Source organism: Pyrus communis, chromosome 12 (genome assembly GCF_963583255.1).
Source record: "Pyrus communis chromosome 12, drPyrComm1.1, whole genome shotgun sequence".
NCBI classification, from domain to species: Eukaryota; Viridiplantae; Streptophyta; class Magnoliopsida; order Rosales; family Rosaceae; genus Pyrus; species Pyrus communis.
The window spans coordinates 24443482-24459138 of NC_084814.1; the positions used below are offsets into that span (position 1 = coordinate 24443482).

Here is a 15657-nt window from a genome sequence, read left to right on the forward strand (position 1 = left end):
AAAAGAGGTAATATAATTAGAATAATATTTGCCTACTTAAAGAAGGAATAGGAGTTTCTACTCAAAATTATTCGTTCTCAATTTATAAAACTATGTTTTTATAATCAGAACGGTTCATATTATAAATCAATTTATAAAGATCTTCTATGTAAAAATGCAATTACAACTAAGGTCGTTTAGTCATCGAATTGTATAAAAACAAATGAACGGAATTGATAAATGTATTACAAACTATCAATGTATTTGTTAGAATAGATTAACTAAACGATTTTAGTTTTAATTTATTTTTTACAGAAAATATATTTACGATGTGATTTATAATATGAACGTATCTCATCATAAACACAAATCTCTTTGATTCAAACACGAAAAGTTTTGAATAGAAATTCTTACTCATCTTTAAACAGTCAAACATTGTTCATAATTAATATAATTACAGAAGGTAGGTAATGAGGGTAACGGCACCACCGCGGGGACCAAAAATTGGTACAGTGAATACAATTATTTACCAGATTTAGGTATACAACAGGATGTGGAACACGTCTGAGGAGGAAGAGGAGCAAGAGTGTTTCAATAGGTGGCGTCAATTACTTTCCCTATATAGTCACGATTGCGGCCTGACCTCATCGACAGAGACCCTAAAATTCACAATCTCTGTAAAATTCCCCAATTATATCATAAATTAAGATACTCCGCCTCCTCCTCAGCACCCAGAAAGAAGCTCCGTTCCCCGACAGTCTGCATAACCCTTCGTAGAATCTTTACAGTTCTTTCTTGTTCGAGTTTTTGGGTTTATGAGGGAGCTCCTCCGTTTGTTTTGGCCAATTGGGTGTCTTCGTTTTGCGGATCCAGATTGGTTTCTGCGAGAATTCGTTTCTGGGTTTTCTGATTCAGGTAAAGTTCGAGCAACCCTTTTGCGTAGATCCTTTTCTGAATTCGAATTTGTGATTCTAGTGTTGCATTTCCAATTTTTTTCTGGTTGGGACTTTGTTTGGTTGCTGAGAAAATGAAAGGAAAGAACAAAATAGAATCTTGGGTTGTTTTTGTTATGTGGTAATTTCACCTGAAGTAAGCAAGAAGTTAACTTTAGATTCATGCATTGTTAAAGAACTGTAGTCCCAATCGATGAAGAAAAAAGAATGTAACTTGTTTTGTTTGTTAAAATTTGCTCAAGCATTCTTAAGGAAAAACTGCAATCACACAACAAAAGTTTCCCTCTTTGAGTTACATTGTTATCTAGAAATTAATGAACTCTTTTGGGATTTATTGGCTAGGTTGTGAGGAAGAAAACCCACAAAAGTTCAACTGGGAAAGTTTGGCATTAATGGTTTTGTAGTTGAAATGGTTGCAGAAGACGATGGGGAGTGGCATTTTTATCAGTAAAATCGGGCTTTGATTTTGTTGGAAATGAGTCGTTCTCCTTCATTTTCAGTGAAGTCCGAAAATAGTCCGAAGCTTGATCCAGAATCTTTACAGCAATGGGTCGTTGCCTTTTGTGTTATTAGGTTTGATCTTGAACAGGGTCAGCTAATTGAAGAGTGCTATCCACCTGGTTGTCTAACACAAGATGAGGAGCTTGAAATCGCCTTTAGTTCGTTCCCGGATTCTGTTTCCCAGCATCAGAACCGCTCAAGCATTCATGATTGTATATTTTTTTTCCGGGTTCAAAGGCGGGAAAATTCTCAAATTGCTAAGGTGTCCTCCACTGAGATGACTAAAAGTGATAAGAAGTTAGATCCAAAGTCTCCCGCTGTAAAAGTTCTTAAGAGGTCAATAAGTAACAACAATTCTAATGCTTCGAGATACATGTATGGGTATGTTTTTAATAGACAGAGACATGATGAAAGGCTAAAACGAGGCGGGGAGCAGAAGTCTGTCGTAATCTTGTCGCACAGTCCGTACTCTAGTGTGTTTAGACCGTTGTTACAAATCATGGGTCCTCTATTTTTTGACATTGGAAGGAAAGCTCTTGAGCATATTGCTGCTTATGTTTCAATGTGGCCTGCTCCTGTACCTGGTAAGCTAATGGAGCTTCCTATTGGGAATGCTGTGCTGAAAGTGAACTTGCCGCCCGCACATAGCTTGGTGTCAGAAAATGGAATGTTGCTTGAAGAGTCTGCCTCCTCGATGGCTCCTTTTCTTCCTAATAACCAGTCAGTCCCACAAGGCCTTTTTCATGACTCGGATCTATTTGGCATCTTCAGGGGTCTCTTATTACAGCTCTGGGTTATGTGGGAGTTGTTACTTATTGGTGAGCCCATGCTTATCATAGCTCCAACTCCTCCGCAATGCAGTGAGGCTGTTGCTGGTCTTGTCAGTTTGGTTGCACCTTTACTTTGCAGTGTGGATTTTAGACCTTATTTCACTATCCATGACCCTAAATTTGCCCACCTCAACTCCCTCCGTGAAGGAGACACCTTTCCACCTATGATCTTGGGTGTAACCAACCTGTTTTTTCTTAAATCTCTTCGTAATATGCCCCATGTTGTTTCAGTTGGAAACCCTGCTCCTAATACAAACCGGCTTGCCCTTGCTTCCAGGTCATCTACTGGAAGACTTACAGGTAGAGCTGAAGGATTTGGCTTTCAACAGCTTTCCTTGAAAAAATTCTCTCCTTCAAATTTGTTGAATGCTGTGAAGTTGAGGAGAGAGGGTCCTCTTTGTCTCATGACGGAACATAAGGAAGCCATTTGGAGCACTTACTCTGCTACAACTAAGCCGGACACTTCAATCCTAAATAGGCTTATAGATGCTGGGATGTCACCAAGGGTTGAGGAATCAATGTCAGTTGTTAACAATGAAATATTGCGGCGACATTTCTTGGAGCTCACCACTAACTTTTTGGCGCCTTTTGGCCCATATTTTAGGACTAGAACACCTTCAGAAGGATCTTCTCCATTTGTAGACCCTCCCCCTCTTATTCCGTTTAATGCTGATGAGTTCCTGGGAAGTTTATCAGAAAGAGGACCTGGGAAGTTTCTATCGAAGCGAATGAGATCTAACTGGCTGGACTTGTACCGGTAATAAATATTAAATTTCATATGTATCATTTACTACCACTCCTCACCAGCCGTTCTACTTGGTATTCTTTTCTTTACACATGGTAATCCTGTCTGTGTCTGTTTAGGCGATTTTTACAGGGACCAAACTTTGCCCCATGGTTTCAAAGAAGGCGTGCTGTTGCTGAACAAGAACAAGATAGACTGTGGAGGCACGCCAGAATGAATACTGATATGCAGCAGTTGATGTCTAAGATGTCTGAATTGGAAATTATTGATTCCTTTAATTGTATTGAGAGGCATCTTCTTGAAGAAACACTGGTAATGTCCCACTCCCGCTAAGTATGCTATCTTCTATCAATGCTCCCCTCCCCAAATAAAATTAAACAAAAAAGAAAAAGAAAAAACAGTTTTAGGTATAAGCATGCTATATCTACCAACTATTTTATGATGGTCCATCTGAAACCACTTTTGAGATAATTTTCAGATTTATAGTAACTTATTAAGACGACTCTAATATCTTTATGAGAGAAGTCAAAAGGTGCAATTGTTCAAGCGTTGCAAGATGTTTGGTTTATAAGGCTACTAGGTGTGGTTATCTTGTCTCTCGGTATCTCTTGTAGGAAATCTGGTAGATCTCCTGTTGCAGTTTCAATGTTGTTTTGAGTTAACAGTATATTATCTCTTGTTGATTTATGTGTAAGTTTGTTCTAATCTCAAAGTAAAAATGATGAGGAGATCACCAACTAACCCTATTCTTAATTAGTATGTATTGTGATATTGGACCGTCTGGCCCAAGAGTCCTGTTGTGCAGGTAAGCTTTAAATTGCTACCTAAATAGAATAAGATAATGATATGCTCAGAAGCATCTAAAGCAGAAGATGATGTTGAACATAATCTCGCGGAAGTACTATTTTTCATGTATTTATAACAAATGAAGAAATTTTTTTATATTCATTTTTTCGGAAATTTTCAATTCTCAGGCGCAGCAATCAGGAAGGGCTGGCGCAGACTCAACTGCAACCTGCCAAAAACTAAGGGGAGATCTGCTGGCAATTTTCAATGTACTTCCCAAGGACATGCAGCAACTTCTACTTTTAAACCCACAAAAGGCGGCTCTTCTAAAAGGAGCTCCTGAACATACAAAACTTCCCGGGCGCCCGCTTGCACAAGTTGGGGTTGTATCATCAACATCACCAAGATAGTGTTCCAAACTGGCTGGGGATCAGTTGCCTCTGATATCAACTATCGACGTCGTGTGCCGCCAAAGGACAGCACTTGTGATTAAATTTGTAGCTTCCTTCTGTTTCTGTGCTGAGATAACTTCCCTAACTTCAAGATCCATTTTTCTATTAGGTAATTGATCGGTACTCGGTGCTTATTTCCTTCCTAGTGATATCTAAAGTTGTTCATTTCATTTCATTTTTTTTTTTTTTTTTTGGTAACTTTCCTCCTTTATAAACACAGATGTGCCCAGAATCAAAGTACTGTCAAATGAGTCGTCCTTTTCACAGTAAACTTGAGGTGATTGATAATCTTTTCGATCGTTTTTGAAACACTGGCGTTGATTAGAAGGCAAAGATCCATATAACATTTGTATTCTCAACAGTGTGCAAGCTAGTACTTTTGTCAAAACGACTTGTGGCACAACCTCCCACTTGTAGTTTGCCTCAATTCAATATCGCTTTCAGCCCTCCCTATCAGAAAGTGAAAGATGAGTTTTTGGTTTGTTTTGGTGTGCAAGTGTTGTTTATTTTTGCTTTACCAATGAGTGTTTTTTGTTTCCGGCCATAGTAATCAGTACAGCTGCTGAAGTTACGGCAAACACGCTCACATGAGATGGGCCGGGTAGGGGCCCATCTCATGTAAGTGTTTGCTGTATATGGGTAGCCTAATGGAAGAATGGAAATATATTGTTATTGTGGCGTCTTAATTCTTCAACCACTAATACCAAGCCATATTGAGCGAGTCTTTGTAGCGTTGTAGTAATTTGGAGGCTACAGTGCCGATAAACTACTTGTCCCTTGGGCATCTAAGGACATACAAATAGAAGTATCCGTGACAATTTATTGCATTACCTGTTAATTCGACACAAAATAACATGTTTTGAGTCAACCTGTTAACGATCCAGGTCGTTATTAGGTCATCCGTTAAGAACTCGTTAACAAGTTGGGTCGTTATCTGGTTACCCGTTAAGAGCCTAATAAGATATTGTTTATCATATTTAGAGATTAGACATGATAATTTTTTGTATAATCCGTTAACCCGACACGATCCGTTAATAAATCGGGTCGTTATGGGTCATCCGTTAAAAACTTACTAAAATAACGAATTTGACACGATACGATCTATTAAAATTAGGACCTATTAAAATAATTTTAATAGCTATGACACGAAAATGACACAACAACACAATCCGTCGGCCAAGTCCAGCATATGCTAACATGGAATAACACTGGCACCAACTTCGTAAGAGCTTTCTAAGATGGGCCAAAAGACGGCAATTTGTTGACCCTTCGATTGCAGAATATTTGTGGGGCCTTTGAAGTCCAACTTGGCCCTTTGATTGCAGAAAGTATGTAGTTCTTTTTACCGCAGTAATTGTTTTTGTTACCTGAGCATGGCCGAGTGACCAACAAAGCAACAACTGAGCAGTGTGTATTTTTACGGGGTTAAAGATTCTTTGTGAAAGGGAAAGGAACAGAAGTCTTGGTGGTAAAATTTGGACCACAAATCAATCGTAAACCGTTAATTGATATGTCAATTTCGTGAGCAACAAATTGACGGTTGAACGTGACACCGTTGATAATTGTCTACCCTTAAAATCTTATAAAGATTTCTTAGATTATATTCCTTTGGAGTGAGTCTCAATTCTCAAATATTGATGGGTCATCATTTTCTCCACTACATAAATTTTTGTTGACTCTCAATATCTTCAGCTCTTTGATGAGATAAACTTGTGTTAGGGATACCGGATTAATTGATTCGTTTAAAAGTGTTTTTAAAATAACTGAAAACGATTTTGGTAAAAAAAAAAATTTAGGTTTCAAAAGCATTTTAAGTGTTTTCTATAAAAAACCGGTTATGTGCTTCTTGTAAGAAACACTTTAAGTGATTTTTCATGATTCATTTGCATTTTTACAAATGACTGGTTTTAAAAGCACTTTTTTTTTTAAAATGATTTCAGCTATTTTAAAATCACTTCCAAGCGAGATAGTCACTTCAAAGTGAATTTTCCTAAGATATATCAATTCAGTTAAATTTTGGACCTATTCCCAATATATGGATTGTGCTGAAGGTTCAAGATTCAAAAATGAATTTTTATCAGTTTGTTAGAAGAAGAAAAAAAGTAGATAACTGGTAAGAATTTATTCAAAATGCCTATATTTCTGAAATGTTGAATAAATGTTTGACATCTATATGAAAATGTTTAATTTTCTCACGGAAAGTCTCACAAAAACATAATTTTTTATGTATTTTGATCATATACAATCTTACGTTGATCTAACATGATGTGAGAAGTTTTCTAATCACACAGGTCTACAAATTGATTTTGCAGATTAAGCGAATACAGCTTGTTATCTATCATTAGTGGGTTGGGATTTTATGCATTTGTTTCAAGCCACAAACCGCGGTAATCACTAGAAAATGATTAAGATGGTTGACATGATGTTTAGGACAAGTTTTCAATTCTCACCCATATTCAAAGGTCTAATCTCATGTAGATTCATAACATAATTCTAAATCTTAACAAACATTCAAACTCGTTTTATTGTTTTCTTCTAAAATTTTACGCACAAAAGAAAAAAAATTACCACGAGTTACTACGAGATTCTTATTTTTGTTTTGTTTTTCATCAAGAAGTTCATGACACCTTTACGTTAACATGGAAAGGGATCCTCTTCGGATCCCTTCCATCTAATCATACTCATCAAATAATCCGGATCTTTAAAATTTCATTTATCGGCTAAAGTTATTATAATTTTTACAGTGGTCCCTTGTTTGTAGCCGTTTGATCAAATTTAAAGGGTCTAGATTTTTTGATAAGGAAGATTAGGTGGAAGAGATCTGGAGAGGGCCTCTTTCCGTCGAACATAATTAACATGCCTCATTTCTCTCATTCCCAAACCCTCCCATTATATATAATATATAAGGGCTAAGCGTGAAAGAAATAGTATCACAAATCCGTCTTCTATATATGGGTTAAGCGTAAAAAAGTTAGTGTCACGAATATGCCTCATATGTATATATATGTAGTGGTACTATTCATAAACATATATGTATTTTTTACACACTCTTCTCAATTTTAATCGTCAGATTGAATGAATAAAAGAAAATTAATAGACAAATTTTAAAGGATATGTGCAAAGTAAAATAAATGTGTAAAGCCTGTGTATACAATGAGAGTGTTTGGGAAACAAGAGAAAGAAGGAATGTTAGGTTCGATGAAAGTAAAATTGGCAATAATGCATGTTGGTCTAATTGATATGATATCTCTTTTCCCGAGTTGGAGATATACGGGGGCCATTTTAGCAACTTGAAATGGAGAATTGGCCACGTCTCAGAGATAGAAAAACGGATCTGACATCTCTCTCTCTCTCTCTCTCTCTCTCTTTGTGCAAAACATAAAAATAGTTACCAATTCACCGGAGAATCTGATTTCTCAACACTTCGTAGTTTTAATTGAGACGTGCAGTTGTACTGTCAAAGATAAGTGTTTTTAAAGAAGAAAAATTTACATGCACTTGTATATTAGTTTTATGCATGTAATAGTTTTCTTAAATATATACATAGTTAAGCGTCTCTCGCATCTAGTTGTATGCAATAGTTAACGAGTACATGCAGGACTTTTCTTTGATAAAAAATGGTAATGCTAAGTAGGTCAAAATTTTAAATTAAATTTGAAAATCAAATGATGTGTTACTAATATACAATAAGCACGTTAATCAACATTTAAATAATAATCCAATCATTAACAACCACATCATCATATGATTTACAAAATTTGTTTTAAAAATTAGATCTCCCTAACATTATCACATAAAATAATATCTAAGTTTTGAACAGTAACTAGGCCGCTGGTATTGGTTTCTTTAACTTTAACAGGATTATTTAGATCATGTTGCTATATGTACTCGATTATAGTTGAGAACTGAGGTTGCATGTGATGTTGGTAGTTTGAGAATTTCTATGGGTCTCCAAAAGTTCCTCAGTTTCACCCCCTTCATGATTGCCATTCTCTCTCTCTCTCACTCAGTCTCTCTCTGTCTCTCTCCGGCAGTGAGTGATTCAGAAAAGAGAGAGAGAGAGAGAGAGAGATTGAGATTTTTTGCTCAAGCTTCTCCTAGATGACAAAGAACCCATCCCTTCAATTCTAAAGTGGTCCTCCTTTCTCGACCGATAACTTGACAACCTCTCTCCTTATCCTACACACACCTTCTCTCTTCTGTTCCCTACCCCTCTAATCCTACGCACCCTCTCTCTCTCTCTCTCTCTCTCTCTCTCTCTCTCTCTAAAACCCCCACTAACCAGAAAGAAAAGTGAATCCAACTCCTCACCATTTTCACCATTTTCCCATTCTCTAGCTACACCAAGAGCTAGCTTCTTCAACAAACCCTAGTTCTCAAAACCCTAATTCTCCAAACGTAAAAAGCCATGTCGAGTTCTAGCGTTTGGAACAAAGAAGAAGACAAAGAGTTCGAGAACGCAATTGCCATGCATTGGATCGATGAAAACTCGAAAGAAATGTGGGAAAAGATTGCTGAGTTGGTTCCAAGCAAGAGCATGGGAGAGTTGAAGCAGCACTACCAAATGCTAGTCGACGATGTGGGTGCAATTGAGGCGGGGCGCGTGTCCCCGCCTAACTACGCAGTTGATGAAGCTGCTAATACACTACCGTCTAGCAAGGACAGTGGTCATCGTGCTTCTTCTTCCGGTGCTTCGGCTTCGGAAAAGAGATTAAACTGCGGTCACGGAGGTGGGTTTTCAGGTTTAGGTCATGACTCCGCGGGCCATGGCGGTAAGGGAGGGTCGAGGGCGGACCAAGAGAGGAAGAAAGGGATTCCGTGGACTGAAGAAGAGCATAGGTACACTCTTCCTATTGCTTTTGCTCGTATCTAAATCTCTATTTTCAAATATCGTCAAAGTGACATTCTAGATACGTTTAATTTTTCTTATTTGAAAAGAAGGCAGCCTTTTTTATTAATTTAGAAAGCTTTGCCTGTAAGTTTCGAATTAGGTCAAGTCAGATTCAGGAACGAAAAACCATGTGGGTTGCAGCGATGAATCTCTTTCCACCATTTGATTTTTGGAAACTGTAGAACTGACAAAATTGATGAAATCAATGTGAGGGGATAGGAAAAGTGTAGGCTATTTGACATTATATAAATAACAAAGTAATGTGGAGAAAACTTGTTATCGTATGTCTACTGGCATTTAGTTATGTTTCCGATTAAAAATTTGTAACCGGTTTTATTTTTCATCAGATTATTTCTACTTGGTCTTGACAAGTTTGGGAAGGGCGATTGGAGAAGCATTTCAAGAAACTTTGTCATTTCCAGAACCCCAACCCAAGTAGCAAGCCACGCACAAAAATACTTCATCCGTTTGAACTCCATGAACAGAGACAGGAGGAGATCAAGCATCCATGACATTACAAGCGTCAACAACGGAGACGTCTCGTCTCACCAGCAGCCGCCAATTACCGGCCAACAGACGAACACGTACGCACCTAGTGCAGGCACCGGGATAAGAGTAGGAGGACCACAGACGGCCAAGCACCGGCCTCAGCCACACATGGCAGGTTTAGGAATGTATGGAGCACCGATGGGGCACCCGGTTTCTGCTCCTCCAGGACATATGGCGTCGGCGGTGGGCACTCCAGTTATGCTTCCTCCGGGCCACCATCCCCACTCCCATCCTCCATACGTCGTCCCAGTTGCTTACCCAATGGCACATCCGACAATGCACCAATAACAAAACCATAATTTTCTTCTTTTTCATTAGGGTTTTCAGGTCTCAGGTGGATTTGAAAGGGAAGAATAATACATAGTAGAGCACAAGGCAGAGCAAGAGAGCAGAATAATCACAGATATATATATCCACATTTCTGTAGCACTAATTTCTATTCGAATCATGTTTTTTTTTTTCTGTAAAAACATTCCGAATCTGCATTCCTCGTTGTAAATATAGATTTGTTATCCCGGGGGGGGGGGGGGGGGGGGGGGGGGGGGGGGGGTCTTGCCGGAATAGATTTATCAGATAGAGAGAAGGAGAGATCTGTACCCGAATTGAAATTCATAAGTTCTGATAATGTATGATTAAAACATCATTGCTTGTTGAAAAAACAAAAGGAAGCGATATCAACATATCATTCCCGAGCTACCTGTTCACAAAAATGCATCAAACTACACGAGGAAGCATATGTGGACACGATCAGCAGAGTCGATCAACAACCCTTTTGTGTTACATGGAGATGCCCGTTTAAAAGATGATACAATAGAGCTTTCCTTCCCCATTTCCAAAACAATGGCGCCACAGCCCGCCGGCTCTTCTTAATTTGCTTTTCTGCAGGGATAGAAAGGAATGTGAATTCTTTTAACCCCCTGCTAAATTAACTCCACACAGTGGAAGGAAAGAGAGAGAGAGAGTTCCTCACTTTTGTTTTGAACAGAGTACATTTTCAATTGTGACTGCAGTTTCATAAGGCTGGATCCGAGAGCAGGCCAGTATTTCTTTTGAATTTCAAGGACCTCCAGAACGGTTTGTAGGCCAGATCTGGAAGGTAAAGGGGTGTCCAATTCACATCCTGGACTTTCACCCAGCAATACCTATCTCACAGAGAGATAAATCAGAAACATATTTCACATATCCAGATAGAAATGTATTTCGGTCTATGCGTGGTGTTGTGTGAGATGGTTACCTTAATTACTGCAGTAGCAGAAGACGATATTGAACGGAGATTGTAACTGCAAAAAGCAACATTATCCAATTAAGTTAGAAACATATCCGTAGCAAGGTGTGATCCACTATGAGAAAACAAAAAACTAAAGAACAAGTCACAAACCCGCCCTCAAGAATAACAAGTATCTTTCCTCCAGACAAGTCAGACAACATGTGTGTCATCTTTTCATAGCCGGCAGGAGTAACCTACAACAACAAAAAATCATTAAAACGTAAAACACACTAAGAGAATACAAGTCCAGCAATGTGCTTGTCTGCAATGAAACGACTTAAGTCCTTACATCACAGCATCCCAGTGGATCACCCCTTGCTGCATCAAATCCTGCTGATATGATGGTGAAATCGGGATCAAACTCAGAAGCTGTAAAAAGATAATTCGGTTTAGAAATCATTAATGGATATAATTCGGTTTAGAAATCAAATTCAAAACATCGCAGTTGTGTATACTTAAAGAGCAACCCGCATAATATATTTGTCACAAAAAGGACAGAATAGTTCAATAATAAAGTTTACTGTTATCGCACAAGTTCCTTGGTTAGGAAATAACAACCTATAGGAAGCACAACATGCTGAAATGCATATATGTAATCGTTGTCGCCAACTCCAGCACGACTCCATGGAACATTCACACAGTATCCTTCAGCCCCCATGGTTCCAACCTGAAGTAGTCATCACTTATATTCATTAGTTACAGTAAAAAACATAATAAAATAATACAAAACTGAAAAGGAAAACAAAAACCAAGTGCAATCAATTTAGCACCTCGTCAGCAGCTCCAGTACCAGGATAAAACTGCCCTCCTTCATGTCTATGTAAGGATATATACAAGACCTAGAGAATGGGATCAACTTATCAGCACTAAAATCTAAATGACCGCACAACGCAAACAGATGGGACCTATTCCAATAACAGTTTTAAGTACTACATTGCTCACCGATTTGTTCTGATCAAATATTTCTTGTGTGCCATTCCCATGATGAACATCCTGCAGGTTTCATTGATTACTATTTCAGGTTTGAATATTCATCTATATATAAGAAGCTAACGAAACACTGTAATGAGATAACTTCATTAGGGTATTGACCTTACCCAATCAACAATTAGCACTTTCTTAGCCCCGGAAACCTGAGCTGCTAATGCAGCAACTGCTGCATTATTGTGGAGGCAAAACCCCATTGCCTGTATTACACCAGCATGATGACCAGGAGGCCTAACCTGAGTCATTCAGTAATGGTGCGTAACTTTAATAAGAACGAGATTTTCAAAGAGTTCTCATTACATCGATAATTCTGAAACAGCTGAAATAAGAGTAAAAGGTTATATACAAGGGCAAAACCATTTTTGGCACGTCCAGAAACAATTGCTTTAGCAAGATCAGCACATAAGCCTGCTGCAAGTCTAGCAGCACGTGCTGAATGTTCATTGGCATACGTGTCAGGAGTGAAATAACTGCCAACCATAAATAATTTATCAATTAAAAGACAACATCGATAAATCATACTATTACAAATGCAGACAGAGAGAAATGCGCAAATAAACATACCTTGAATACATATGGCCTGTATGGTCAACTGTTTCAATATGCTCCATAGAATGGACCTTTATTTCACAAAAATAGAGACAACAAACAAAAATCAGAGGCCAAGGAAGACAATAAAAATTATACCGGCCATTTTTTTCCTTTTAAAAGACAAACTAGCCACACAAAATCTGTTCGTCGTTAGCATCTTGACAGTGCAGAAAAAGGTTTGTTATGAAATGAACCACAAATCCCTTAAACTCCCAAAATCAGAACTCAACTTACAAAGATCCAATTTCCTTAGTCGTGCACATGCATAAAGTAGTTACAGGTCAGATTGTTTGATGAATGGTTACTTACCATCTGAAGTTCTTCACGTGTAATTTCTCTAGCAGGAATTGGATGGCACCTTCCTGGAAATATTCCTGCATAGGATGAATTTTCCCATTTGCATATCAGTCTAAAATAAAATAATGCCAACAGCGATTACTAGACAAAGTACTAACAGCACACCAGAGTAAAAGACCTCAATAGTAACAATTGACATGCAAAAAGAACTTCAGTGAAGGTAAATACCGGCTGTAGCAAGGCTAGCAGAAATGGCTCGAATACGATCTGGTCTTTCTGGGTGAGGATGTGACTTCAATTGAACCTGCTCTAGCATAACAACCACCAGAAAAGAAAAAATAAAAGTATTACAAAAACAGAAGTGAGCAGTTTCCAACTTACCACATTAATGTCACAAAACATATGCATAATAAATGACTTAGAAAATTTATAGTACATCAAATTTACTGCAGTTTGGGTTTTAAGACCAGAATTGACATGAAAGATCTCGGAAAACTGCTTTGTAGATCTCCACTTAAGTTCTATGTAATGAAGAAAGAACACATATTTGCATCTAAACACAACATACAGACAAAAATAGAACAATAAATGAGAAAACTAAAAGAGTATGAGGAAGACATGTACTACAGCAACACCATACTTCTGAATGTAGCAACATTCTCTCATCGAATCCTACAACTGTGGAACTATTTGACGATGAATCTTTTGAGCCTGCATTTACAAGAAAATACAAGTAAAAAACAAAACAACACTATTAACGACATATTGATACAAATTTGGCAGTCTACCAAAACTCAACATCAGTCTATTTGAAAGGAAATGCACCACGTTTCCAAGAGTGACATACAACACACGGCAACCAAAGCAAGGAAGAACTGGAATGGCAACATCAGTATCCAATTGGAGAAAAAAGAAAACTACTGGCTGCTAATATAGCTTGATATTAGCTCTTTTATATTAAGATATTGCAAACATACTATGCCACCGCATTTGAATATGCAATGCACCGAGTCACAACAGACACAAACTTAGATTGATACTGAAACACATGAAGGGCCATAGAACATATCATACTAAACGACCCACCTGCAAACAAATATACTTGTAGGTCAAAATGATGAAAATTTGCTACTATATCTGGAAACGATATTCAAACTTAAGAGGCAAAAGAATCAGGATTCATCCCAAACAATAACATTAGCCACCAAAATAAGATAGGCAACAAGGCAATGAAAAATCTCATACAGTTTATTCTCGTGAGAATTTTTCAAACACTGCCACACCAACAATTTCAAATAAACTCAATATCCAATCATGTACTTACCTTTGTGTCTTTCTCTAGTGTCAGACACAGTCTCAGTGAGGCCAGAATCAAAGGCAGATGCAAAACACCCCTGCTTCAAGATACCAGATTCTCTATGTTCCTGACATACCTGCACAGTAATGATAGCACCATCTTAAACAACTACGCCTCCTTACAATACAAAAAGATGATATATCAACGGCAGAATAGTACTAACGAACTTAAGGAGGGCTGAACATACTTCGCAATGGTCAACATCACCAAGGTTGAGCATTGTACAATTGGTACAGAACCACTTCATTACTTCTAAAGGCTGTTGGAAGGGATCCCAATCACTATCATCATCCTCGTCGTCGAGGTCTTGGTTATACATGTCTTCTAATGTCATTTCCTTTTGCTGTGCCGCCTTTTTCTACAAAACAATAAACTTGAATCCCTATTCTCTAAAAACAATATTACATGCAACATAACGCACAGAAACTGGTTCAAGAAACTACATTCTTAAATGTGAGTCATAAATCGAAGTGCCAGAGCCACTTACATTTAAAACATCAGTTGGTGCATCTTTTCCGGACACTCCTACATCTCCTTCCCCACAATTTTCCTCACGGCACGGTCTAGATTTGGTTCCGTGAGAACCCGAATTTCCACATCTCCCACGAGAACCCTGACATTGAGCTTGATTGTTTGGTTTGTCAAGACTTTTCTCAGCCTCCCCATTTGTTAAAGGACCCATTGAAAGTGATTCTGTGCTAAGTTGTTTTCACAGCTTACATGGGCACTTTCAACCACAATCAATCCTTCAAAAATTCCCTAAAAAGTTAAAAAATTTCATCTATTTTTCCATTTAACTAGATTAAATTTCACATCTTGCATAATTTACTGTATCAAATTTGAAAAGTTTCTTTAATTGTATTATAAAAAGGAAAACCAAGTGAGCCTAAGGGTTCAGTTAGTAGCAGAGATACTTCAAGATTTGAACTTTCTCAGCCTCCCCATTTGTTAAGGGACCCATTCAAAGTGATTCTGAGCAAAGTTGTTTTCACAGCTTACATGGGCACTTTCAACCGCAATCAATCCTTCAAAATTTCCCAAAAAAGTTAAAAAATTTCATCTATTTTTCCATTTAACTAAATTAAATTTCACATCTTGCATAATTTACTGTATCAAATTTGAAAAATTTCTTTAATTGTATTATAAAAAGGAAAACCAAGTGAGCCTAAAGGTTCAGTTAGTAACAGAGATACTTCAAGATTTGAACTTTCTACGCTATACAGTAAATTTTGAGTGTGGGTGCGCGAAAAACCCTAGATTGTACTGAACCCATATATATAATACATACATGGCATATATGTAAAGGTCTGTGAAATATACGAACAGAAGGAGGAGGAAGGAGGAGATGGTGGTAATGTTACCTTGGGTAGGACAAAGCGTGGGAATCTTACTGTATCAGCAAATTCCAAGGGAAAGCAAAATCTCAGACCCAGGAGGTAGCGCCCTATGAACTATGTAATTGACTGGTTTTT

At 37.8% G+C, this 15657-nt stretch overlaps 3 protein-coding genes across 5 annotated transcripts; 2 read left to right on the forward strand and 1 right to left on the reverse strand.

Annotated features, from left to right (window-relative positions):
• Positions 1–477: 477 nt before the first annotated feature.
• On the forward strand, positions 478–4932 carry LOC137710503 (uncharacterized). 2 transcript variants are annotated; one of them, XR_011064979.1, is made up of 5 exons: positions 478–894; positions 1275–3020; positions 3128–3320; positions 3983–4355; positions 4467–4932. XR_011064979.1 is itself a non-coding variant. In XM_068449544.1 (4 exons), exons 2-4 carry the CDS (start codon positions 1408–1410, stop codon positions 4202–4204), a joined length of 2028 nt encoding a protein of 675 aa, XP_068305645.1. In that variant the 5' UTR covers positions 478–894; positions 1275–1407; the 3' UTR covers positions 4205–4387. The 2 variants fall into 2 exon arrangements, 1 of the variants encoding a protein (XP_068305645.1); XM_068449544.1 differs by lacking the exon at positions 4467–4932 and having other exon boundaries at positions 3983–4387.
• A 3369-nt stretch (positions 4933–8301) lies between these two features.
• On the forward strand, positions 8302–10237 carry LOC137710708 (transcription factor MYBS1-like). Its single transcript, XM_068449811.1, has 2 exons — positions 8302–9085; positions 9485–10237. Exons 1-2 carry the CDS (start codon positions 8655–8657, stop codon positions 9972–9974), a joined length of 921 nt encoding a protein of 306 aa, XP_068305912.1. The 5' UTR covers positions 8302–8654; the 3' UTR covers positions 9975–10237.
• A 43-nt stretch (positions 10238–10280) lies between these two features.
• LOC137710707 (histone deacetylase 15-like) lies at positions 10281–15657 on the reverse strand. 2 transcript variants are annotated; one of them, XM_068449809.1, is made up of 18 exons: positions 15547–15657; positions 14673–14931; positions 14373–14543; positions 14153–14261; positions 13469–13539; positions 13057–13132; positions 12841–12905; positions 12505–12560; positions 12287–12410; positions 12051–12176; positions 11896–11946; positions 11724–11792; positions 11512–11620; positions 11243–11322; positions 11065–11147; positions 10921–10966; positions 10657–10828; positions 10281–10565 (listed from the first exon to the last, which is right to left on the reverse strand). In XM_068449809.1, the coding sequence occupies exons 2-18, from the start codon at positions 14865–14867 to the stop codon at positions 10447–10449; spliced, it is 1722 nt and encodes a 573-aa protein (XP_068305910.1). In that variant the 5' UTR covers positions 14868–14931; positions 15547–15657; the 3' UTR covers positions 10281–10446. The 2 variants fall into 2 exon arrangements, with proteins under 2 accessions (XP_068305910.1, XP_068305911.1); XM_068449810.1 differs by having other exon boundaries at positions 14673–14944; positions 15547–15630.